The sequence below is a fragment of the Polyodon spathula genome, chromosome 7, assembly GCF_017654505.1.
Source record: "Polyodon spathula isolate WHYD16114869_AA chromosome 7, ASM1765450v1, whole genome shotgun sequence".
In the NCBI taxonomy this organism is placed as follows: domain Eukaryota; kingdom Metazoa; phylum Chordata; class Actinopteri; order Acipenseriformes; family Polyodontidae; genus Polyodon; species Polyodon spathula.
Window position 1 is genome coordinate 27480985 of NC_054540.1, and position 27458 is coordinate 27508442.

Consider the following 27458-nt stretch of genomic DNA (forward strand, 5'->3'; position numbering starts at 1 on the left):
CTGCTAAAAATTCCACCAACTGCTGGTGTGCAGCTTACCAGTAAGAATTGGGAATGGGAACACAAACAGATCAAACCTTATTATTTGATTGTGTTTTACATCACAGTCAGTGGTGCTGAAAACAGATGGCATTTTAATTTTATTTGACAGCAGCGCGAGCAGTGTTCTTGCGCAGGCGCAGTGGGGGCGGGGCAGCCTTGTGTGTGCTGAGGAGTTTGTCATGCATGGGAGAAATAGGGAGATCCCGTAAAAAAAGACTGCTGAAGAAGAGGAAGTGAAAGAGGACATCGGTAAAATCATAACAGCATTGAAGATTTTACTGGAAAAACAACAGCAACAACTTTTACGAGGTAAAAAATAGTGTTCCAAGCTGTGTCTGTTTGATGAATGTTATTTCTGTCCAACAATGCTACTTTTGAAAACCGTGATTCCAAAACCACGACACACGACTTGTTAATTATTTCGTGTTCTGTGGTTAAATAATACTAAATATTTACAAAAGAAAGGGTATGTTAAAAAAAAAAAAAAAAAAAAAAAACATACAGGAAACAAGTTTGCTAATGTTGCTGAAAATCATAAAGTAGTTTTACTATACAATATTCTTCAATTTGCTCTAATTATCTATTATGTTTGTGTATCTGCCGTATAGAGATGCTGATTTGGGTTAGTATGGCATGGTTGCTTATCTGTTTGGTATTATACGGACAGTTACTGTCTTTGGCCTCATTTCACATCGCCTAGCGTTATTTATGTATTGATTGACTGATCAATTCAAACTTTTAGAAATACAACTAAGGCGGATTAAGATGATGCGCTTCTAGGATCAGTTTGTTACCACCGCTGTCACGCTGGTCGAAACTAATGAAAACAAACTCCGGCTACTCTTCTCATGATACAGCAAAATACCTGGTGTGGAATACAGGTATATTTAAATATACTGGTAACTACCTCATGAATTCAATCTCGACCTCTGCCATTTATTTCGTACATACAATAATCGATCCAGTAAATCCATAAATGCTGATAATGTATTATTGTACAGCATTTTGTAATGTATTTAAAGTTTATTGAGTTATTATAATAATGTACCATTATCTGAAATACGCTGGCAAGATGGAATGTTGAATAGAGAACTAAGGGGTAACTATTTTGTTACTTGTCTTTTTATGTACCATCCAGGATGAAGTAAAGCAAGGCAGCACACAATGTGGTAAATGCAAAGTTATATGCAAAGCTTTACACTGGTAGTATCTGTAATTTGTTTATTGGTGTGTCTTATTTCATGGGTTGACCGTGTTTTGCTTTGTCAATAGAAATTGGTTTTATAATATTTTTTAGGCCCAAGGCTTTTAAAACTGGGAAAGTAATAATGGGTGATGGAAGCCTGCAGTAGATGAGGGCAGGCATTGGATCACAAGTTTAAGGTTGCCTTGGAAACAAGCTGGACAAACACCACACCATATTGCTGTCTGGGTATTTAGTTTTTAAAGAAATAATCATGAAACCTTTTAATTGTGCAATAACTTCCAATGTATTCTTCATACAGTATCTGACACTGTGTTAACATGTGACAAACTGAGTGGGCCCAATTCTCCAGTAAGAGTCTCATGTCTAACCTTCTTATAGCGAATCAGACATTTAGGGAGTCTTTCTGTGAGTCTGATTCACTGTTAAACACAAACCCCTAGGCAGGGTTTTCAAAACAAGCCAGTGACCGGCGCGATCCACTGACTAAAACGACATTTGCGGCAGCTACTTTTATTTAAAAATATTACGATTATTTTCGGGTATTGCACCAAAAAAAAAAAAAAAAATTCCTTTTGTTATCAGCAGAGAACCATACTGTAAGGGGAGTGTTTTTTTACACAGCTGAGACTTTTCTGCTATTATGTAATTAATTATTTCTGTTCATCAGCCCTTCATGCCAGAGGGCTGATTAAGAAATCTAAGTAAAAGTCTGTAAGTCTTGTGGGGAATGTGGCCACTAGGTAATTGGTGCTAATTGGAGAACGGCCACCTGTATATAAAGGAAGTAAAATTATTTGTTTAAGGAGGTGGTCACATTCCCCATGTGATTGCTGGCAGGAATGGATTTAACCCCGTCCCTGCCAAACTTCCATTCAAAACCACACACACACACACACACACACACACACACACACACTATTTACACATGCAGGGCTTGCGCTCTGCTGCAGAGTCATTTATTGACCAATTTGTTAATAGCACTAAAGAAAATTAGAAATAAGTCAACAATATTTCTATCTGACAGTGTTTAGATCATTAGAAAAAACACCTATCTGATCTGTGACATACTTATTTTATTAGTTTTTGCAGAAAGAAAATGAAACAATTAAAATCTCACATCAAATTAAGTCAGTAATACTTCGAGAGAGAGAGAGAGAGAGAGAGAGAGAGAGAGAGATGCTGTATCATACATAGACATGGGATGTCTTGGCATGACAATATCACGTTGTATAGTGTTAGGAACAATTGCTTCCAGTAAATACAGTACATACTTTAATGCTAACTTATGGAGTATGCATTAACCTGTCTTACATTTTAACTGTAACTTTTATTTGTAGTAATGTACAAAAACTTGGTCTTACTTAGTCCATAGTCCTGCCTAATAATATTATAATGTGAGAAGTTGCTACTCTCGACTACTGGGTTCACCGAGTCTCCTCCCACAAGTACTAGGCTGTTTACAGGTTTTATGTTTTTTTTAATTTTTTATGGCTAATGTAATAATGCATTAGATTGTGTGTGTAATTAGCACTATATTAAGAAGTGCAACCTAACCTGCCCTGAAGGCAGAGCCAGACAGAAGTCTAACAATGCACAACAACAGGCTGCTCTTTGGTGTGAATAGTTTGTAGGATGTGCTTCTGAAAATTGAGCTGGCAGTATCACTTTGTATCGGCAGTGGCGTCTTATTGCAATGGCTCACTCACAACCTGTGACTTCCACATTATTATTACCTGCCTCTTGACCATTAGGAGAAGAACTAGGCCCTATCACTTTCCTCAGAAAGTAACCCTTTTAATGAAGCTAGAGTACGCCCCCTTCTAATCCTCCTTGGCACTACATGAAAGCTCAGCCCTACCGCTGCATTAATACATTATTTTGTGCACCGTCTGCAGATTTGCAGCAGGGCTGTAACTGCTGTATATGATTGGCTGTGTTGTTTATTTAGTTAGTTTTCAAAATTCATGTTTTTAAATGTTTATTATTGCATTATTATTTATGGAAAAAATGGATATTGATGACAAAGACTTAGAACCTTATCTAAGCAGTAACATAAAATAAAGCTGTGTAGCGCATCTTAAAAGTACTGTAGGTAGACAGTTAGCACCCCCATACACCATAAAAGACCCCTGCTCAAGGCACAGGTGGTATCACCTTTACACACCATGGATGAAGCAGGTCCAAGCTGTAGTAGAACAGGATTAAAGGATGTTTCAGAAATGTATGGTTGCCTGGTCTTTGTGACAAGCACTAAGACTTGAATTTTATTAATCTAGCCCATTACATTCCTACAAACATACAAATGAACACAATAAATAATGTTTGTCCAGGAAGTGAATACGAATTAAATAGAAAAGATAAATAAAATAGATACATTTTCATCCACACACACACACAAAAAAAATAAAAAATACAGGTGCTGTGTTTGTCGTTCTAGATTTCTTCACCACGAATGGCTTGGTCCAACTTGAGAAGATAGTAGGTGTGTAATGCGGAGTGGGGAGTAATCCAAAGATGCCCATCACTTTAACCCCAAAAAATCAAATGTTCCAGCTGAGAAGATGATTAACTTGACTTCAGTGCATTGTGGGCCGGCATGACCGTCCACACTGTTTAAGGGGTCCTAGGGAACTCGAATGCTGCACATGAGCAGCAGTGTAAGTTGGACTGTAAGTCTTGAGCAGATTCAGTCCTCAAGGCTTATGTCTTTCCTGCAGAGAATGGTGCCAACAGGATTTGTCAGAATGCAAGAGGAGAGATTGTTGATGGCTGAGGTCACCTTGCAGGATGGGCTGCAGACTTGCTTCAGGTCTGAACCACCTCACTCGGAGAGTCGCCGCCATTCTGAGCGGGGGCAGAGGTCACCGGGATACTCTGAAGACAGGGACTGTTGCTTTTCAGAGACTGACGCCATGTTGCCACAGGAAACGTTCTCTGAAGAAGAAGAAGAAGAAGAAGAAGAGGAGGAGGAGGAGGAAGAAGAAGAGAAGAAGGAAGAGGACTCAACCACCAGAAATATGCCAAAGGAGTCACCCCTGGCCATGGCACTCCAGATCTTGCTGCCTTTCCTCTTGGCAGGGTTTGGCACAGTGTCAGCTGGCATGGTGTTGGATATAGTTCAGGTAGGTGCACTAATCTTAATTTGAATATGTACTACTGTATGCTCATTTCTAAAGAATTCATGTACTCATCCCAAATGGGATCATTTTATGCTATTGGTATTTAAACATTTTATATGGTGTGATAGTCTATTTGTCCTTGCTGTACTGTAACAGATGCTTGATGTCAGTGCTTCAGTAGTACATCTGCTTGTATTAATTTTGAGGGTGTAGCTGTCTAATAAACTAGTTTATTTTTATTTGGTCAAGGTAAGTCATTAATCTTAGAACAAGGAAATATATAAACTTGGAGGCCAGCTTTCTGTGCTCCTGGATTGGAAAAATATGCGTGGTGACGAAGCAGCCATGCTCAACACTTGAAATGGCAGTCCCATGGGTTTTAATGAATAAGAGCATGCTGTGGTCATAGATTGCCTTGCATAAGGCACAGTGTATAATCCTTGATGACCAGGGCAAAGATGCAGAATATGACTCACAAAATAATTACTGTAAATCTCTGTAGGGCAATCTGCAATTTTCAATGAGATACAAAAAAAAAACCTGATGCTCTGTTTACTTCTGTGGATATTAAAATCCTAGAACATTAAAATAGTTTGTCAGAAAATGAGTATGAATACTGCTGAAGATTTGCCCCTGAACCCTTCTACGCGGTAGACACTTTCAGGCAGCCAGTAGCAATTCCAAATGACAGTACAGCATTAGAAGACATGCCACTCATCAGTGAGGCAGTCCCACAGCTCTTTGGCATAGCTGTTGTTTGCTTAGGGCAGGACTGCAGTGGTTTAACAGGGTTTGAAATGAAAAAATGCTATCAGAAAGTAGATTTCTTAAAGACAGAAATATGTATCCATGTGTCTTATCTGTAATGAATTGTTGGGGCTCACTGTTGTTGGTAACCGTAAACATGTCTACACTGTTTAGTATCCAATCCCGTCCAAATGTTGCCCATGCTTTTTGGGAATCCTGTCCAGATATTTGTATCTAGTTTAAAACATGTTACGCCGTGGTGTTTTCATGGTTAAAATATAAACTGTTGACATGGTCTAACAATCAACCCTGATTTACCATGGTTAATTATAGTTGAATGTTTGCTAGATGTTGAACTCATACAAATTAACATCTAACACTGTGATTCATAACATACATGTTGTATATCAAAAACCGTCATTATTATGCCATGAGTAACCTTGCAACAACCTCTGTTTCTCTCTATAAAAGCACTGGGAGGCCTTTACGAACATCACTGACATCTTCATCTTGGTTCCAGCTCTTCTAGGCCTGAAAGGTAACCTTGAAATGACCTTGGCGTCCAGGCTGTCCACTGCTGTAAGTAACCTGTACCTCTACTCTATCTTTTGAAACCCTTGAACATTTATTTTCCATTAGATTAGAGGTTGCCAACCCCAGTTGCTTACTAAAGGGAGTTACAGATTTTGGTAAATTGGCATTTGTTTTCAAAATGGTATGTTAAGACCTGGTCTACAATGACAGTTGTACTAAAAGGTTGCCGGTGTATTATATTTAGGGCTTCTGACTTTCAGTTTTTACCGATAAAACCTGATAAAAACACCCCCGATACAAACAAAATGAAATTGGTGGATTGCCAATAAACACCTGAAAACACTGGAAAAACTGTGGAAATGGTTAATCAATTCTCATTGACTAACCTTTTCCCATTAAAAAATAAAACCTACTACAAAAAATAATAATAAATACATTTCCCAGTGCTGATGGGCAATGTCCTGCCTACCTGACTTGTATCTATCATTGATTCGTTTTGAATACTTGAAAGCCGCCCCAGCTGCTGAGTGACAGCACATTCCTACATTTCTATTTGAGACTCCACTTGCGAGATTTAAAATGAATACAATCAGAAGTGGAGGCTTGTTAGCGGGATTTAAAGCTGTTTTACAGTTAAGATTCAGAGGATTTAAAACAGAATTGTGGTGAAATGTAAAAAAATGCCTACGCATAAAAACCCCGGAAGAATGTTCCCATGACCATAGGATTTCATTGTGGGAGACAGCAATACTATACATATTTTGACAGAAAAAAACGCTCAAGCATTTTGGAAGGTAACCAAAAGCACTAACTTCATACAGTATATAAAAAATGAAAGCCCCCAAAACGATTTACATAAAACTCGAAAATATCTAAAAATAAGCACTGAAAAACACAGTTAATAAAAACCAAAAAACAGAAGCCCTAATCATATTCTTAAGATTGTGGATGAAGTGAATGCTTAGAACAATTCATTCTTCCTGCCTCTCAAACAGTTCAAGATCCCAATTGCAGAGCCCTTATTAAAATAAAAATCATACCAGAGCTACAGTAGGAACTATAAAACGGCACAGGAAGCAGCCTTTGTCTCTGTCTGGGATGACATCAACTGTGTAACAAACACCTCAGGGCTAATTACATGGTGCAAAAAGCAGATTAACAGTCAACCTTTTTAGCATAACAAGGGTTTATGGTAGATCACATCATTGCAATATTTAATCTATTTTTAAATCAAACCCTGAGCTGCCTGTGATAACAGTGTAATGGCTATATCTCCTCCAGATGATACTGAGTGAGGTTAATGAGGTGTAAGAATCTGCCCCATAGCTATCACAGGAGAGGAAGGAGAGTAAAAATACAATTTGCACCATTTTTTGTTACGTGAATCTGTAACCTTGCAAAACTTGTTACAAACAATTTATGCTTTACAGTTATTAAATTGTCCCAGGGTGTGTAAACCTGTCGTTCGAGTGCAGTGCAGACAAGCTGTGCTCAGTGCTTGGATAAGTGGCAATATTTATTCTAACACAATGTAAAAACCTTTTTTGACATCCTACAAGTAGTAAACAAAAAAGTCCTGTTTTAAATAGTACAGATTACAGATTACAAAAACATTTATATCAGGTTAAATGATGGATGTGCTGTTTCACATTTTATTCAAGTAAATGCATGCATAATTGTAGCTTTTTGAAACTTTTTTAAATTGTTGGCTTTTAATCTTTTGAATCAGTACGTGGACTACTCAGGAGTTCATTTCAAACAATAGAGCAGGAACGCCACAGAAATATCACACAAAGCTAGTAAATAGCGAGTGATTTGTAATGACAGTCAATGATTAATGAATCCCTCTGTATAAATGGGACTCTGTAAAAAAGGAAAATAAGTATGGAAACAAGGCTTGCGTCATTGCTTGATCATTCCACAAACTAAACCGTTCAGACAATGTCCCTGTTTAGGCGGGGCAGGATTAGACTTGTTCCAATCCTGTTCAAATTGGTGCAGTCCTGCCCCATGTGAGAGACGTGGCTTGTTTGTTCACAGGAGTGTGTGCGTATGAACTATTGGAACGCTAACATGCTGGATTCATAAATTGTATAATATAAAAAATGCTTTCAATGCGAAGGTGTTTATTTTTACCCCCCACTTTATATTTGTGTGCTCGCAAATCATAATGCGGGGTGTTTTGTATGTTTTTGGGTGAACGCTTTATTATTACATTCTAAAATTAAGTTTGTTGCCTAAGTCCATCATTATGAAGGAGTGTATGTATTTTCAAACCAGTTTAACAAGTTATTTTTAATTTGAGTCGCATACCTTTGTAACATCCATCCATACAAGAAAATGTAGAAAAACTATTCCAAACATTTGTCATTGAATTTAGCATTTCTAAATCCAGCACTATTCAATTATGAGTTGAATAGTTACGAATGAAGAAAAACTGTAATAGTGCTTCAAGTCTGCAGACTTACCTATTGCCTTTAGACATGTGTTTGTATCCCTTACTCTAGTCAGAAATTAACAGCACTCTCAAGGCTCCAGATCAGACAAAAAAAACACAAGTGTGATTTGTAGTAATATTGTATAACCTTGTTTAAGTGGTCAGTGTAATGACATGTGTAGGTTTAAGGTATAATTGTGTAGCTTAAAAACAATGCTATTCTTCTTTGTAGGTAAATGTAGGAAAAATGGACTCTCCTATTGAGAAGTGGAAACTGATTATTGGAAATCTGGCACTCAAGCAGGTAAAGAAGCCTTTCCAACTTTTTGTATTCCCTTCTAATTCCTAAACCACAGTTTTAAAAAAAAAAATCTCTTGCTCTCTCACTCTCTAGATATACTGAGAAAGAGAATAATAGATGGGCTTCACTGAGTTAGTGAAAATAATTTCATCTAGTCATAGTCTAGTCTAGTTTCTCTGAGATATGAATGTACCAGCTTTAAATCTTTTCTTTTAACGTATTCTCATTTTATTGGTCATTAATGAACATTTCTGTACTGTTTGTATTTGAATTGAAAGTGACGGTCTCGAGGAGTCGAATGGGTCAAAGTTCAAGTATATTTTCCTCTAGAAGAATTATCACTTTTTGCGACACAAGTATTATGCCTTTTTTTTTTTTTTTTTTTTTTTTTTTTTTAGAATGGCTCAGGATGCAAATATATCTATCTATCTATCTGTCTATAATCTCAGCTGTGTGCCATTTTGTAGCAGCAGTGTGAACAGTATTGGCATTTTACAATGAAGTGGTATCTGACATGAGAGTATTACTTTTTAATGTGAGATTTCCCTGTCGACCTCTCCCTTCCCTTTCTTTTTATATAGGGTCAGAATTAAATTGTTGCCTTTAAACATCAGACATTTGACTTAAGAGTAATGTTCTCTGAAGTGAGATGTTTGCTCTTTGAAATAAAAACGGCCTGTGACAGGGTGGTAAGTGGTGCAGTGTACAAACGGAATGTCCAAACAGTATTTCAATCACAAAAACGTCCGTATTTAATAAACGAGTACAAAAATAATAATCCAATTGCCCCTATACCAATGATGGCGACGGGTTTGCAGTCCCAAAACAAAACAAAACACTCCAGTGACCACAGTCCTCCGTGTACGAAACTGCTGTGATGGGGAAGTGATTCAAGTGCCTGTACTGGTTGTTATGTAGTGAAACAGTGAGTCGGGGTTAGCGCTGGATCTGTGGCTGCAGAGCCGTTCTCCTCCGTGCTACATGACTGCAAACACAGAATAATAAAAATACAGACTCTGGATCATTATCTTTCAGCGTAAGGGGCAGTACTCACTTAGCAGCGTCCCCTTTGTACTAACCAACTTCTCTCTGCAATCCGCCTGGCGACAGCCTCTCTCCAATCGCTGCCTGCCCCGTAACCGATCACAAGGGATTCGTTTTGTGTACGTGCCGCTCTGCGCGGTTCTGCTCTTCTGGCCAAATTCCTGTTTCCGCCCACTGTCGAGTCGACCAGTCTATGGGGAAGCATACTGTCCACCTTACGCAGCACCCTTTCTGGTTGGGAGGGAGATTTACAGCTTAGACTCTTTCTCTCTTGGTCACACAGCCTATCGCAGATTGTTGCGGACCATCACAGATTGTATTGTGTTGTAGGTTCAGGCGACTGTGGTGGGGTTCCTGGCTGCAGTGGCGGCAGTCATCCTTGGCTGGATTCCAGAAGGGAAGTTCCAGATGGACTATGCTGTGCTTCTGTGTTCCAGCAGTGTGGCCACAGCCTTCATCGCTTCTCTCCTGCAAGGTGAGAAACACCACATCCTGTCAAGGATAGCTGCTGTCTGCCTCAGGGTTCACCAGAATGGTCTAAACAAGTTGAAGGTACTGCCCTCCCGTAGGGGTAACTGAAGAACCTGTCGGACAAGTCCAGTCAGGTTTGGAGTGTAACAGTCCCCAGGGTATTGCTGCTGTGAATGATTACTAAGAAGAATTCATTCTCCAATCAGGAAGCTCTGTTAGCAGGAACTGCCTCGTAGAGGTCTGCTCTGCCCTAAATTGAAAACCCGATCCGAACCTGAAACCTTTGAAATATTTGCATAACTGATCCGACCTGACCATCTCCACAAATATATTCCTAACATATGCTGTTGCAAATACTCCACCTTCAGTGTAGAGTATTCCTGATTTCCATTTAAAAAATAAATAAATAAAGAAAAAAATCACTCTGTTATGCCGGGCTTACACTGCATGGTTTTTGCTGATTGCCGACGAGCTGAGGAGTTGGCGACTAATTTCTTAAAATCTGGGACAAAATGAGGTTGTTGGGGACAAAATGGTCGATAAGTGTGAGAGGGTCTACGATGCCCCATTAATGGCTTCTCCGATCTCCCGATGATCTTATGACATCCCGACAAATTTCAACATGTCAGAAAACTTTAGTCCCCGACAAATTCATTCGTGAAATGTGTGAGGGGCTACGGGACGATTTCTTCATGAATGCTGACAGCAGCCAACAGGACAAGCTAGCAACAATAGCGACGAATAGAAAGGTTGTGCCCCGCAAGGTGTGGAGCCTGAAAATTGAAGAAAGGATGGTGGAGATGTCGCAGGAAAACCTGTGTCTCTTTGACATAAGTGACATTTCCTATCATTTCCTTTTATGTCATTATCTGAAAAATTGTAGACCGATGAGATCAATTAGGCATTGCACTTGGTGGGTTTTTTTTTTTTGTTTGTTTGTTTTCTTTGTGTACATTTATATAAGACTGACTGTTAAATGGTGACGTTGGTGTTTTGCAACTGCACTGTATCCCGTTAAGACCGCCCACTCAGCATTTGTTGACAGGCTGCACAAAATGTCAGTTTATCAGCCGAGATGATTATTGGTTGTTAGTTGCATTGGAAATCGTGTGGTTACTTAGTAAGGCCGGCTACGTGGCATTTGACAGATTGCACAAAACGAATAAGCGGGTTTGTCAGATGATATTAGAGAGGTAATTTCTCAAAGCACCTAGCCGACCCGACCTGAGCCCTACCTGTGCTATACAAACTGCAATGCTTGTCAGGTCCTGTGGGGCTATGAAAGGCTCCACTGCCTCGCTGTAGTTGACCGCTGGAACATTCAGGTAACATTTTTTGCTTAACCCCTTCAGAGAACAAATACTGGAATGTTTGCACAGAGCTTTGTTGACTGACTGGTTATGTCGGACCGAATTAGGGATGTTTTCAAAATGCTGCACTTGCAGATTGTTGACATCCAATGCGATACCAGGTGTGGCAGTCCCCATTAAAGAAACCCATTTTTGGGGTAAGATGAAAAACAAATATCCCACCCAGTTATTCTGCACTGGATGGTTGGAATGCTCATAAAAATGCTTTTTTAAATATGGGTCGATTATTTTGCAAAGTGTTTGAGGGAGATACACAGACAATATAGACCTCCTCACTCCCAGTTGTTGTGCTTTTCTTAAAATAGATAACATTTTGAGGTACCATTTTAAGTGCCCCAATACTTGCTGGGGAGTGGTATAATAATAAAGACACATGGAAAGTGTATTCCAATTATTTATTGATTTAAACTTTCTCTTTTCTCTTTTCCCCCTTTTCTCGTCAGGTACTATTATGGTCGGTGTTATTGTCGGCTCAAAGAAGACAGGTATAAACCCAGACAATGTTGCTACTCCCATTGCAGCCAGTTTTGGGGATCTCATCACTCTTGCCATATTGGCGTGGATCAGCCAGGGTCTTTACTACTGTCTTGGTAACTAATTTACTGTAATTCATTCGCTGCTTAATGCAACTGCTCTAGTGGTTGATAACATTGCAAAGAGGCATGACAAAATGCTATTTAATGTGTGTGGTAATGGGAATAGATGTACAGTGGGATCCATACAGTTTATGGTACTCGTGGCTACATTTCCAAAACCATATTTTTGTTATGTCATAAAAAGTTAGTGACCTGATCTTTTTTTTTTTTTACTGTGGCACACAGCACCGCAAATACAATATATTGTGTATCATTTAAAGCAATGTATTTGAAGATAGAAGTAAACTTTGATCACATTTTTTACTTACATTAGGATATTTTAATAGAGGAATTTCAAAGAGTTGGCAAAACACTGGGTTGAAGAATGCACTTCTGTATACCCAGCCCACCTGTCGGAAGAGGCGAGCTCTCTGCCTGCTCTACTGCGCTACTACTGCCTTGTAAAAAGTAATAAATTACTTTAAAGTACTTTCAAATGAGTTTAGGGAGCTACAGTATATTTATGATATTTATAGAAAATGTAAACATTTGTGGTATAAACCAGTATGAGACATGAGAAACCATGACATACATCATTAAAATAAAATAGGTTAAAATAACTAAGTAACCAATGCATTTGTTTTAGATGTGTTCCTTCATTAGTGACTAGTAAGCCTATACAATTACGTGTAATTAAAAACATTGATAGTTTACCGGTAGTTGTAAATCCTCATCAGGTTCCAGTGCTCTGTTCTTACAGTGGAGTTACATCAAAAGCCGTATTACACAAAAAAAAAAAAAAAATCTTTTAATTTTAATATTATTCTAGATGTAAGGCTAAGCATTTTTGGTTCAAGCAAGCCAGAAGGCTCGTTTGTTACTAATCGGTTAGTCTGTAATTAAAATGAACGAAAAGCGCTTTTGAAAAGCAGTGTATTAACCATTGCAGCTGCCTTGTGGATACAGAAAATAGAAGGCTTCACTTACATAGTGTGAATTCATCAACAACAAAGATAAGAAAAGAAAAAAAAAAATAGCATGTGATTTTTGATGGTTGCCCTTTACCATCTATAATCTGCAGGCAGCAGATTGGAGATGCATAAACATCTGAACACGCAAGTCAGGAATAACTGTTTAGCCAGGGTGACCATATGACTTCAGGTTCCCTGGGACAGTTCAGGTTGTTTGACATGCATCCCAATGCTCTTATCAGTACAGTACCACAATGAAGGAATTGAGTAAAAAACAGTAAACCTGGAGACATATGCTTACCCTATTTTTCTTCCAGGATAATGTTGTTTACCAATCTGGGAGTCAAAGTTGCCTGCCAAACTGTCAACTCAAATCCGACCTGTAACAACACGGCACCGCAGACACCATGCTGGTTAGATGATGTATGGAATAGGTCTAGGTTATTCCTTAATCGCACAGGCCAGCACTGCCACACACCATTCAATGGTGTTGGAAGATAAGAGAAAAGATGTTAGCCTGACACAGTGCACCCAGTTAGGAATTGTATTCAATTAATGAATGCATTTTTGTAAGGGAGAGTGAAATATTCCTTTTCAAGTTATTGGACTAGTATTCCCAACAATTTACACTGTGCAGTTCAGAGCTCCTATCTTCCCGAAGTGTGGTAAAGCAAAGATAAACAACTGACACTGTCAAGTGATTTTGGTCCTTTAGATTGAAAGTGTGATTTTTAAAGTATTTGCATGTAGTGACAGCAAGGGAATCTGAAAAATGACTAATTACAATGGGAAACTTGTTTTATATGGTCACAGTGTAAGCAAACTAAAATAATCCAGAAGTGAACTAACTGCCCTGAACACCGCAGCGAACCACTTGCTGCACTGCACTTTTCACACTGTTCTACAGTATACAGTAGCACCTAAGATCAACATATCTTCAGGGACTAAAATGTACCGAAATTGGAGCTACACTCTCTAAGCAGTACTTCTTTTAAACTCAAGAGGGCACCGTTGGATATGACATATTCAAGACGTGAAAGATGTCATGTTCAAAAATCCTTTAAAACAACAATAACATTTTAACTTTTAAACCATTCCTGAATTCTCAGCAGAAGTTTTTAAAATACACACTACAATGATTTGGATTATTATTGATTATTTATTTGTATTCATTCCTCTTTCCAGATGGAAAGCTGATGATTCAAGTTTGGAAGTGGCAGGGAAACCTACAGTACACTTCACATGTAGTAAAGTGACAACTGCAGGGCGCATTGAATTCAAGGAGAAAACAGACTTCCGAGTTGATTCATTCTGTTGATAAACGTAAAGCATGTTTTACTAGCAAGAGAGTTTATTGTATCCAAGTGCACTGTAAATTAAGATCACTTTTGGAAGTTTTTAAAAAGAACTGCAACTCCCAGAAGCCTCACGCTGTGGCTGTCCTTCTCAGTGCCCCGTTTTTTGCGACTCACGTGTTTTCAACATCAGCAAACTGTACTTTATGATAATATATGCAAATGATATGCTAAAGAGTATCTGGTAATAACTGTGTCCTGTTATTACCAGAATCAATCATGCAGTGCCCACAGAGGAGCAACTCTTGTAATTAAATATTTCAGGAAGACTTGGGGGAATAGGGGGAATAGTTTTTCTTTAAAGAAACCTAAACAAAACCCAAAATGTAAGCAACTATTCATTCATAACACTTGATCATAAGTTATGAGGTAAAACCACAGTAGCTAAGGAGAAAACCAACCAACTTATGCCTTCATTAGTTATCTGTAATTTAAGAAAGCCTTGTATAATCATTTTCTCTTGAAATGGTGTAGGTTTTTCATTTATTAACTTGGGAAACTTTTTCTTTCGTTTTTTAAGTAAACTTGTTTACATTTTTAAGTCAATGTTTTGACTAAATAATTGAGGAGTTAAGAAAAGTTTTTTAATTAGGCTGCAGCATAGGAACACATTGTTGAAGTTAGAAAGTGTTGAACTTCAGTAAAACATCAAATAGTTTTTTTTCAAATAGTCTAGAATAGTCTAATTTTCTTGGCAGAAGCACAAAGTCATAAGGGGCAGAAAGCTCTCTGTGGACTTTTGCAGGCTTATTTAGCACAGGTCTGTAAATGTTCAGGGTTGTCACTTCCTTGTATTGTATATCCAGTTGTGATGTTGTACTTGTAGCAAGCAAGCACTTATTTTGTTTAATGAAGCAGTCAGAGCATGGTAACAGTGCCTCTTAGGAAATAAAGTGCTTTCTATTTTCAAAATTAGTAAAAGTCTATTATACGTGATATTTTTTTAAATTCCTGCTCATCGGTGCTATGCTGTTTTACTAACACAACAGTACTTCTTTGATTATTTGTGACAACATTTTCAAACAGGATACTGTCTCTTGAGACTGAAGCCATATGTTCACTGAGAAAATTATATCTTTCAGACATAATTGGTCTTATAATTGTATTCGAAGCATCGTAACCCATTGTCATTCAAGTAAAGTGATGGCCAGTACCTATACAGTCATGTTGTACTTCACATTAATTTTGCTGCTTTAGTCACCTGTTGTGCCAAAATCAAAAGGATGTATAGGGTTCATGGACCTCCCCTTTAAGATCCCTCATTCAAATGCAGCATTTGACTTCCATGTGATACTGTGTGCTGCGCAAAAAACATATTTTAAGTAAAGATAAATTAAAAACTTTATATTAAAGCCATCTCAGTAAAAAGGTCAGCTCACAAATAAGGATGTTTTATTGCTCCCTTGACTGGCTGTAACAGTGTATATTGATTCCTCAGAAGTGGATAGGAGTAAAACAGGTCACTTTTTTTCTCTTTTGTGTTTCATTCCACAGGGCCACACCCTTATGTTTCTTCTTTAGTGTGTGCCTTCTTCCTTGCCTTGACTCCCCTGTGGATCGTAATCTCTTCAAAGCACCCAGCCAGTCGGACCCTGCTATACTCTGGGTGGGAGCCTGTCATCACCGCCATGATCATTAGCAGGTAGGAGCGTTGAGGGATTCAGTATCCACTGTACTTCAGTCACCTGAATGTGTTTAGGTGTTCAAGGGCCCCACTGCACCTCCATCTTGCATTGCTTTAATGATTAATCCAAGAAAATCTATCAGCATCTATAAAGAGGCTTCAGTCTGCTGCTTTTGTGGAAAAAACATTTACTGCGAATCAGTGAAACCTTGCAGCAAAAGTTACTGTAAAAGTAACTTTAAAGCTTATTTCAGAAATGGTCTAATGATTAAATCCTTTTTCATTTATTTTTTCAGTATTGGGGGACTTATTCTGGACAAAACTGTGTCTGATCCAAACTTGGCCGGCATTGTTGTTTATACTCCAGTAATTAATGGTAAGGAAGTTTGCAAGAGAAAAGTTATTTGCAAGAACTGTAAACAGCTACAGGGGAAACATTTCTGTGATGTTTTAGTTGGCAGCTCCAACCTCTTCAGGGAGAGGTGGTAATTGAATGTAGGGTTTAGTCTTTATACTAGGAGACAAGATGAACCGATTTAAGTTGTGTATGATTTCAAAGCATCCTGTTTCCATTTCTTTAAACCCTTGAATTGCTAATAAAGACTTTTTGAAGTCATAACTGTGGCTCCCGAGACCATGTGCTACCTACTTGACTGATTTTAAAGACATTTCCAGTCCTCATTGTTAAACGATTTGTAAAGCTTAAATTGTGAACAGTATTATTAAAAGGATCCCAAATCCTGACGTTTAAGCATGGTTTAGTAGTTTAGTTCTGTCAGGACTCCTTGCAGTCAGTGGACTCCTCCCTACCGCCCCACCCTCTTACTTCCCTGTGCACCCACTAGGTGGCTTCTGAGAATGGGGGTGCATGGAGGCTATTCACTTGCACAAATAATTTTTTTCTTTTATCTGTATCGAATTGCAGCATGCCTGAATTATATTTGAAAAGGAGACTGGTAGAACAATTCACCAACATTATTTTTCTAGTTATTTTGGGCCTTCATTTTTTCTTTATGGTTTTTATGTTCAGAAATCTGATTTTAAAATGTTTTGATATTTTTAATACCAATTGAAAAAAAAAAAAGTGATTTATTTATATATTTATTTTTTTGCTGAATATTGTTAAGAAAATATATTTGATTTACAACAGGTACACAACTTAATGAAGGAATATGTCAGGTTTATGAAACATTAAAATTGGTACTTGGAACAGTCATATACAGCAGATTTTTTTGTTTTTTTTGTGTGTTATTTTTTAGTCACGATTTCCCCTGTGGCTGAGTGAGTAAAGCCTCTCTCTCGTTCTTTCTTTGTTTCTTTCTTTCTCTCTCTCTCTCTCTGTCTCTCTCTCTCTCTCACAGCTACTGTAAGGATATTCTGTGGTCAACATTATAATGGGGACTTTGCATTGAATACCATTATATTACAACTTAGATTTGTAACTCTAACCACAAAAAACTCAAAAAAATCGAAGTGAAGACCATTGGTTGTAGCCTCTGTGTCCTCATTTTGTTGGTGTGTATACAAAATGGAATTACCCACATACAAATACACACGGAGACATTTTGCCTGAGGCAATGGCGAGAGAGAGAGCACATTGTCTAGGTTTGGAGCCCTGCTGCTGCTGCCTCGCTCCACTGACCTATGTTGGTGCCCTTGAGTGCAGCTGTAGTATGGTTATGAAGTCTTTATTATTATTATTATTTTATTATTTATTCTAGAGAACAGTGTCCCCATTTCCCATTCAATATACTGTTTACACACTTCTCTAAGCTATATAATTTTTCAGTTATATGTTTGTTGAATATATGCTGAACCTTGGTTATATTAACAGTATCTTCCATCAGAATGTGTGGGTCCTCCTTAATACTGTATCGAGACGAGACAAACTGATTTCTCACTTGTATATCCATGTATTTATTTTGGAATTTTATATTTGAAATAACATTTACCTGTGTTCCCAATATTTCATCTACGAGTTTACAATGACGGTTTGCTTAATGTATGATTATCTTAGGGTACTATTGTTAACCATGTTTTTCATCATGATTTCACTGAACTTTATTTCACTGTTATACATGTATAATAACAGTAATAATTTTGCAATGAACTATCCACGTTGCAGTCTAACAGCAGTCTTTGTTATTCCTCCCACTGGGGCTGCATGTAAACACAAACATCTGTAGAGAGCTTATACAATAGACAGGAATTTCTGAAGTAATTACATTATTCCAGCAATTTAATAAACCCTTGATTTATTTTGTTTGTTTTCGCTTGCTCACTTGAGACCTCTTTTATGTAATTGTATAGGTGAACTGGTATTTATTTATCTGTTATATGTTGCATGCATGTGCTACAGTTTCCAAAGAAACTCTGTCTTCATCCCAGGGGATAAACTGAATAATGCTTTAAAAATGTTAAATAGGGAATAAAGTTGTAAGGATATTCTGTGGTCAACAAGATGCTGTCACAAATTAACAGAGTATTATCAAAGGCTGACTGACTTCAATTCCTCGATTTCTAGGTATCGGTGGTAATTTAGTGGCTATCCAAGCTAGTCGAATATCTACCCACCTCCATTTCCACAGCATTCCAGGGGAAGTTCCAGAGGAGTCAAAGGGCTGCTATTACCCCTGTAGGACCTTCTGTGGTGCAGGTAATGGACAGGCATTGGCATCTTGAATTGAGTGGGTTAGATACTGATCCTTCCTGGCAGGTGGTTGCATGTCCACAAGGTAGCCAATGTTCTACAGACACATAGTTCCTACAAGTGGCCAAAGGCAATTCTAGTAGCCCCTTGAAATATTGTGTTATACCCCCTCATAACACCTTGCTTGCAGTAGTAGGAATAGATACAGCAGTTAAAGTGAGGGACAGCCAGTATGTGAGACTGAAGTCCTCAATCTGTCTATATGGGGAAAGCAGCAGTTTTGGGAACAGTGTTTTAAGAATGTGGTGAACATGAACATGACCAGTTTCTTGAAAAAGTAATGTACATTAGTTTAAAATAGTGCTTAAGGTTAGATTATTTATTTATTTATTTATTTTTGACAAACTGAATTCTGAAATGTGGTTCTGTCATGGTGTGTTGGACAAAAAAAATGCTTCTATTAAAAGGTTAATAAAGTTAATAACCACAGATTGGGAAGTAAACCTTTGCCAAACCATAATACTGAGCACAGGAACACTGTGGTGAACTAGGATTGCAGATTATGGGAAGACTATGGCAAACAGCAAGTCATCAAGGCACACAAACACTTAAGGAAAATTACACCTATTTAAAATGGACCATAACTTTAATAGTGCAAAAAATATAACTTTTTGGGTTACAAATATATAGTGCAAAGATTCATTAAAATATTAAGGTTTTTTTTAAATGTGTTAAAAAAAGCTAATTATTCATGATAGTACACCCACACATTACAGGACACCCCAGTGACTTTTGGAACATTTTTCACTACTTACTGCCTTCTGTGTACACAAAATGATATTCAGAAGGCAAACTAGAGACTTTTAAGTAATGGGCAGTTGATCTGTTGCCCAGGAGACAGAGATACAAACATTGAAACAACCATGAGACAAAAGTTACAAAAGTCCCAGTGCTTTAACAACGTAAAACCGTGCCTCTGTTATTTAGCATGGAACTAAAAAACTGGAAACCTTGTTGTGTCCCCGGTCCACAGATGCTAATCACCGGTCAGCTCAGGTGTTGCTCCTATTGGTCATCCCTGGTCACCTGATCTTTCTGTACACTATTCACCTGATGAAGAGCGGCCACACCACCCTCACCCCCATCTTCATGGCGGTCTACTTGGCTGCAGCGCTTCTGCAGGTTAGCACATGTGGATTCTGATCTGCTCAGATTTCAGGAGCTTACTAGTATTGGACATGGTTTCTTATCAGAGGGCAGGCCTCCAGCGTCATTTTGTATTCTAGGAAGTGCAGTTGACTGCCTGGCATGAAGACTTTTTTACATTTATAAACGTTTGAGTTATGAGCATACAAATATGTGCTTACTTTGACATTATATCTGTTACAATTCATTTAGGAACAGACCACTATTACACTTTGAGGATTGTACACCATTTTAAAAGTATACCACAATGTTTTTGCATGGTATTTTTGCTTTATTTCCAACTACTCCCATGGTTATACTGTGCATTTACCATAGTTTACTCAGGTTTTGCCATGTTTATTAATGTGCTTTAACATACCGTTCTGTTCTTTACAATGCTTACCTATGCTTTGCTATGTTTTATTACACATTGCATTGCTTTTACTGTGGTAAACTTTTATAAGGTCAGGATCAGTTCCTTAGGGTGGTTATATGTAAACACAATTAGGTCAAAACCCACAGTGAGAAATTAATGTCAAAATGTATTAATTCCACAGTAGAGAGGTTTAAAGTGCTACAATGTTTAAAACGAAGGATATATTCAGGATACATAATATTTTAGACACTATTAAGTACTGTACAGTAGCATTTAAATATATGCGGTTGAGCAGAGAGCATTAACTTGCTTGTGAAAATGTTTATTAAGTATCTTGTGTTCCTCCTGCATTGCTACTATAAATGACACCTCGCTGTAAATTAAAAAAAAAAAAAAACAGCCATGAAAACATTCCCTAAGGTTTTGATTAAAAATAAATACATTTTAAAAAGGGAGTGTTACTTTTCTTTTGTATAGCTGAAACACAAAAAATGTGTTGTACATCTGAAAATGCTCAGTGTCACATGACTGCCACCATTTTTTTAAACAGTGGAGTTCCCTCACTGAGGTGCTAAAGAAAGGCTCAAGTCAGACTTTCCAGCTATAGCCTCCAAAGAAAACACACCCTGCACTTAAATAAAATAAAAATTGGTGTCCTGTAAGCACAGCCTGCTCGTAAATAACCAGCAGAGACTACAGAGTTGCCTTTTGAGGAGAGTTGTGTATCTAAATAATATCTGCATGTTTTAGCAAGAATAAATGGGGGGGGGTGTTTGTCAGTTAAATGGAAATTTTTTGACTCTATGAGCTCTTTCACACTGTTTCACTACACCTTATGAAAATTAAGTGAGGTTTTGTTTTTTCTACATTTTTTTAATTTTTTTTAAAAACAGAAATAACAAGCCCTGGTTTATTGTATTTTCAGTATATATTTTCTTTAAACGTATTAGTATTCTGTTAACACCTTTTAATTAGCTGCTTTTATGAGAGTGTTGTATCTGGTGGTGACGAGTATTTGTTTTGCATGGAAGGTGTCTGATTTACTGTTCCGGGGGCTCAATCATTTTTGATTGGTTTGATTTGGAAGGCACAAGGAAATGATAGTTACACAGTTTATTTAATTGTTTTCATTATTGGGTCATATTGGCACTTGTTATAATAACATTAGTACATCCAAGATAAGTGATAATCTAGGTCTGTGAAACAGCAAAGATAGAACAAATGGATCATGTCTGTTTTACTGCAGCATGAACTACTAGCGACATGAGTAAAAATGGGTGCAAGTTAGCCTCTTTTTATTTTTTTGCAACATGTCCTTTTTTTGTAGATATCATATCTTTATATGAGTGAACCTTGTATTACAGCATATTATACTGTACATGAAATGCTTTTTATTTATTTATTTTTCTATTTTTAAGTGAGGGGGGGAAAAAACCTCCAGGATAGACTGGAAGTTATTAATAACCCCCTAGTGGTCATGGTGGTAATTAAGCCACCATACCCTACTTTTCCCCAAAGTTCAGTGTATAGTCACTGTAGTTGCCATTATTCTAGCTTGGCAGGAGTAACTACTGTGTGTCTCAATACACATTTTTTAATATTAATATTCAATTTTGTACTTGCTGATATACTCTTTCATGGTAAAATTCTGGCAAAGTGTAGTAGAGCAAAGAAAATCCTAGTAAAAAAAATAAAAGTAATAAATTTAGCGACACACCCCCTTCAGTCTTCTGCTTGAGCAATAGGCTTATTACTGAAACGACTACATTGACATATAGAAATATATTAAATCTCATCCGTCGATGCACATTGTTAAAGCTCAAGCCCTTTATAGTAAAAGAGGTACAAAAATTGGGCATGCTCACATGAGATATATTCACTGCTATGAAAAATACAGTAATTCAGTGTGAAAGTTTAAAGCACATTCACAATGCAGAGCTGAAGTAAAACTGTGGTAGTTAAAGTGGAGAGAGAAATACTGACAGAGTAGCTATGAATGGAGGAGCAGGGAACTCTTTTAGAAGAGGGAACTCTTCTAAACTTGTTCCAATATTAGCTAAATATGGACAAAATGACCTTGTCCTAGAATGAAAGTTTACCTGCAGGGTGGTGAACGGAATGAAAGTTTCCAGCCTTGCTCAGGTGGCAGTCAGCCAGTCAGAACAGAGAACACTTCTGCCAAGAGTACACATCTTTCTCACTAAAGAAGGCCTGTCGTAATTAAGTTAATTATTTGTCATTCATCTCTCTCTGAACTAAAAAAAAATGTTAAATGTGCATGAGATCCTGCCTGGGAATAGAGGTTCACGTGTAACATTATAACAGGCTTGCATTACTGGTAGTATTAGAAACACAGGTTTTTTGGCTTAATGCCATTTTCAGTGTCACTGTCCAGTATGCTGGGCCTCAAAGGGCTTATACATTTACTAAACAAAGAAACAATCGGTCCATTGAATAAATGAACTAAAATCAGGAAGGAATGCAGTGTATTTATTGTAACTCTGTATGAGTGCGTATCTCTATCTGATACTTGGTTGATTTGAATGGATGGATTGTTTGAAAGTGTACTGACTGGTTTTAGATAGTTAGTTATTGTAAATTTTAAATTAATGGGTATATTTTTCTGTATGTGTTGTTATGTTTAGGAATGTAGTTTTAAAGTGTCACAGCTCATTTCCAGTATTGCCCTGGGAGACCAGCAGGAGAAATAGACACGCCCACAATAATTTAAGTTGCAATAAAAGCCTTCATATTCTGAAAACATAACCATGCCAAAGTCAAAGTTTAAGATGGGTTTCATTATAATTAGGTTGTGATTTCCAGGGGAGTCCTATGAAGCTGATTTGCTTCTTTCTGTCTTTTTTTTTCATTAAAATATAAAATGGTCTGCTCCTGTACCATTTTTCCTTATTTTTATTAAATGTTGAGATGCACACTCATTTCAGAATATGGCTCATTTTATATTCACAAATATATTATGCTGCAGACTTCTGAAGAAGCACCACTAGACATTGATCGACATTGAAACTGTCCAGTTGTTTACAATAGGGTTGTCTTTTTACAAGCTTTGTGCTGAAAAGGCTACGCTAATAATGTTTTTGCTTTACAATATTTAAAACTAATTACATAAACATTTAACCAAGGTTGAAATGGGTAATTTTAGTATAGTATGCATTACTTGCTAAGTGGGGCTTTGTCTTTAACAAACAGCATGTATTTCTGAGCTAACTTGAGCCCATGTTTCCCCATACTCTAGGTGTTGATGCTCCTGTGTATTGCAGACTGGATGGTTCACCGCATGTGGAGGAACGGGAAGGATCCTGACAGCTTCTCCATCCCCTACCTGACTGCTCTGGGGGACCTCCTGGGAACTGCCCTGCTGGCAATAAGCTTCCATTTCCTGTGGGTCATTGGGGATCAGGACAGCGATGTTGGGGACTGAACACCTGCCTATGTGCCTGCCTAGCTGCCTGCCTGCCTGCCTGTCTGTCTTCTGAGATTGGTTACCTGCCTCTACCACCCGTCTGTTAATCTGCCTGTTCTTAAACCAAATTCTCAGTCACTGGACCCTGTAACTGGTGGCTGTCCCTTTTACAGCAAGTGTACTAGGAGTCTTAACTGACTGACTAATTACCCCCTATGCAGAGTTCCCTGCGGTGCCAACATGGATACACACCAGCTGTGCGTTGCTGGCAAAATCTAGATAGAGGATACATGAAGGTTATCAGCGGGATGTCCACAATTATCTCTCTGAGTTAGTTAGGCCTTGGAAGTAACTAGGATATTAGAGTGAAGACCTTCACATATTTTATTTCTATGCAAGTTCAATTGGAACAATTCGGAGATGAGCTTTAAAAAGTGACAGGCATGCTGCACTTCTATACTTTCTTTATCTGTTCTTGCAAGATTCGATTCTATTCAAAAGTAGCTCCAGCTGTGAGCCTAAGCATCGTGTATCATCTACAATTTCAGTATGCATACCCTGCTGCCAGTGCCTAGTCTAACTGAGTTGCTCAGAGACCAAGCAGTCAACTCTGCCATGCAGCTTTAATGCCTCTGCTCCATTGATGTCTGTCTATTCACATGTGGCTCAGTGTGCTTAGTCATTACAGGGTTCTACGCCTGTCAGGCAGGAGCTTTAGATTGTATCAGTCACTTAAATCTGGCTGAAAAGCTTTACTTTTTTTTAAGTAGTTTGAAATCTTTTTTTCCTTTTCTACTGCTGAAACAAAATCTCATGGTTCCCTGAAGGAAACTGTACAAAACATGCCTGTCTGGCGGTATCATTATCACTCGGTAGGTAGCGGCTGACGCATCAGTTCACATTCTCTGGCATTTTTGGTCAAATAACTGCAAAGTGGAACTTATATGCAGTTTGACTGTAACATAATTTAAGCCATCAGTGCAATTATATCAAGTTGTCTTGGTAAATGGTAGACATAGAACTCAAGTTTCATATATGGAATTATTTAACCCCTCTGAGCAGTATATAGTACCTGTTAGAGCAAGAAGCTGTTAACTCCTATTACAGTCAAAGGTGTTGTAAGGTGGTTAGAATTGTCTCAGTAGGGCAAGTCACAGGGTTGTGACCCCCAGAAATGCACCAGCTTTGGAATACCTTCCATTTATATGAATACTGAGCTCTGGTGCTAGGTGCCCTAGCAGAGTGTAGTGTCTCTACCACTGCGTCTGGCAGACCTCGTCTGGATAGACGGCTCTGTTCAACGGCCAAACGCAGAGTTGGAGCTGGGCCAGGTTCGGGTGCCACAATAACCCCCCTGCTTGGCTCAGGAGTTCCTTGCAGAACAGGAGCTGCCAGGGTTGGCCCCACAACATGTGGAGAGGAGAGCAAACCTGGGGCACCTCGGCCATCTGGGTGCGACCAGCAAAACCTGGGCTCTCTCCACCCTAATCCTCTCTAGTGTCAGGGGCAGTAGCGGTAGCGGGAGGAACGCATACAAGAGCTCCTGTGGCCAGGGGTGAGCTAGCACGTCTACTCGTTGTCGGTGCCGCGTAATAGCGCAGTCGGCGCCAAGTCAGTTAGAGTCTGTGGGAGGGACTTCCCCCTCACAGCAGGGCCCTGATAGTGTAGCTTTTTTATAGGTGCCCAGTGATTGATGGGGTCAGAGAGGCTCTTCCCATTTGGTAATGGTTGTCATTCCACTTGAAAGGGAACTGCAAGTTACGTATTGGAGCAAATTCAGTAGACTATTGCCGCTGTTAAGATACACACGTTTTTCTTTTCTAGCAAACTGATTTTTACCTTTGAAGCCTGGCCCTTACCTTTAACATATTTCCTTCTACAGTTACAGTGTTTTTCACATCCAACTTTTATTTTTAGAAACCAATGCCGAGGTATGGAGTTATAAACCAATGGATCAACCATTCCATGTGATTTTACTGTACTGTACGATCAAGATTTATGAATCACTGGTACATTTTTTTAATTAAATTGTATACCTCAATTATGATAACTAATACACAAATCAGGCCCTACATTATGCTCACATAATGTAGGGCCTGATCTGCTAAACTGGACCTTGGTTCTGGTAACTTTTCATTTTGGGTATTATTGCTAGTATACACCAATGAAGTTTTTTGTTTGTTATATTTTAGGTATTTTTTTTCTTCCTTTTAAAAGTTGGTTACTTTAATTTTTTTTTTTAATGTCCTTATGGAGCGTAGGGATATGGATTGTGGCAAGCTGGCCTGAATGGTGACGTAGGACCTAGAAGAAACACACACAGCACTGCGAGTGAAATGGTGAAGGTGCTTGCTGGTGCCGGTTTATTGAAAAATAAAAGGTTTAAATAAAACAAAACACTCAAAATATACAGTGCAATGGCCAAACGAACAGACAGACAAAACAAAAGATGGACAAACACTAAACAAGTATCGTGTGAGTCCTCTCGCACAGGCGGCATTTGTTATCTTTTATTTATTATTTTAATCTCCTCTCCACACCTGTTCTCTACTCACGAACACATAACCCCGAGTGTGCACTATTTATACAGCTGTGCTAGGATTCAATTTATGCATTTCCTGTGCTCACATATTATTACTAGTATATTACATACTTTATGTGCATGTGAAGTGATTGTGCAATCCCGTGCCTAAATACAACAGTTTATTTTATATCACTCGTGCTACAAAGACCCTTTTATATCCTGGTCACCAATACCTATGACCAACATTAACACACCACACTCAACATATAACACAGAAATACGCACAGGGGCAGAGCACTTTACCACGATAAATAATTTTTATTTATTTATTTATTTTTTTGCCCATTGACTTTGCAGACTTTCATGTTATTGATCGTATTTGTTTTGAGTCAAACATAATGAAACTTGTTTAGGACTAGCTGCATTGAACACTGCCTGATAATGTGTGGAGGTAAACAACGCTAAGAGCAGATCTGTAGTGTTCTAGTCCTGTGGCAGTGAAAAATGGAGATCAGATCTGTATTGAGCTAGTCCTGTGGAGGTGAACAATGCTGAGAGTGTACAAGTTATGTTACAACCTGCCTTATCAACACAATTCTCCAGTAAGTGCCAACAACAGGGGTCTCATGTATAACTTGCTTATAGCAGATCAGATCTGAAGTGATCTAGTCCTGTAGGTTTTTTCTGATAACACTTTGAAACATGAGCCCCCTAGGTCCTTGCCAGAGAATTGTTCCAGTAAGAGGGGTCATAACATGGTCATCGTCAAGCACAGTTCAATGGAGCTTATCAGATAAGCAAAGCCTTTGAAACTGATTGCATAATAAACAGCTTTCAAGATGTTTCAATTAAGAACCAGAGTTGGCCCAAAACAAATAAGTTCTTCTAAAAGGTAGATGATTTACTACAGAATTTTGGGCACTCATCAGAAATGAACACAGAACAGTTCTACATGTAATATTAAGTCGAAGACCGTTCGGAACATTCTAACCCAAACAGCCTCTTGATTGTACCACCCTTAAGTTGTGACCAAACAGGAAAGTCTGTTTGTTGTTGGTTGTTACAAATAGTCGAACGGTGGAAACACTTGTAATACCTTACACTAACAAACTCCTCGTTTGACAATTTTGTTATATAAATATATATATATATATATATATATATAATATATAATATATAGATATTATATATATATAATAATATTATATATAGATTACCCGTTATCACGGTATTTCAAGGAAAAAATATGTATCTTAACTATTCATGCTCAGTCACTGGTTTAATTATACTGTGACTGGGACAAATTCCAGATTGAAAAGCTGTCGTGTTATACAGTATAGAAATATTAACTTTTTTTTTTCTAATCCTATTTTAAGTTGTTACTATTTATTAAAACTAAAAAAGATTTAAACGAAATAAAACCAAAAATAACACATTTACATTTGTTTGCTTTTTTGTGTTTTTATACTTTGTCTTTACAAATATTTTTTAGATCAGATTTGT

General features: G+C 38.0%; 1 protein-coding gene across 3 annotated transcripts; it reads left to right on the forward strand.

The window, feature by feature from the left end:
• Nucleotides 1–24921, forward strand: LOC121318472 (solute carrier family 41 member 2-like). Of its 3 annotated transcripts, none has more exons than XM_041255182.1 (11): nucleotides 1–350; nucleotides 3686–4370; nucleotides 5586–5693; nucleotides 8318–8389; nucleotides 9761–9905; nucleotides 11715–11861; nucleotides 15667–15814; nucleotides 16093–16172; nucleotides 18321–18452; nucleotides 19480–19628; nucleotides 23289–23440. In XM_041255182.1, the coding sequence occupies exons 2-11, from the start codon at nucleotides 3885–3887 to the stop codon at nucleotides 23352–23354; spliced, it is 1533 nt and encodes a 510-aa protein (XP_041111116.1). In that variant the 5' UTR covers nucleotides 1–350; nucleotides 3686–3884; the 3' UTR covers nucleotides 23355–23440. The 3 variants fall into 3 exon arrangements, with proteins under 3 accessions (XP_041111116.1, XP_041111114.1, XP_041111115.1); XM_041255180.1 differs by having other exon boundaries at nucleotides 7–350; nucleotides 23264–24921; XM_041255181.1 differs by having other exon boundaries at nucleotides 7–350; nucleotides 3966–4370; nucleotides 23264–24921.
• The last annotated feature ends 2537 nt before the right edge of the window (nucleotides 24922–27458 follow it).

What these genes read in the sequence shown, in the direction of transcription:
- LOC121318472 (XM_041255180.1), top strand. Translation starts at nt 3,885, where the DNA reads ATGCTGCACATGAGCAGCAGTGTAAGTTGGACTGTAAGTCTTGAGCAG. An exon ending in TGGTGTTGGATATAGTTCAG is followed by an intron (nt 4,371 to 5,585) that starts GTAGGTGCACTA and finishes TCTCTATAAAAG; the next exon opens with CACTGGGAGGCCTTTACGAA. An exon ending in CGTCCAGGCTGTCCACTGCT is followed by an intron (nt 5,694 to 8,317) that starts GTAAGTAACCTG and finishes TCTTCTTTGTAG; the next exon opens with GTAAATGTAGGAAAAATGGA.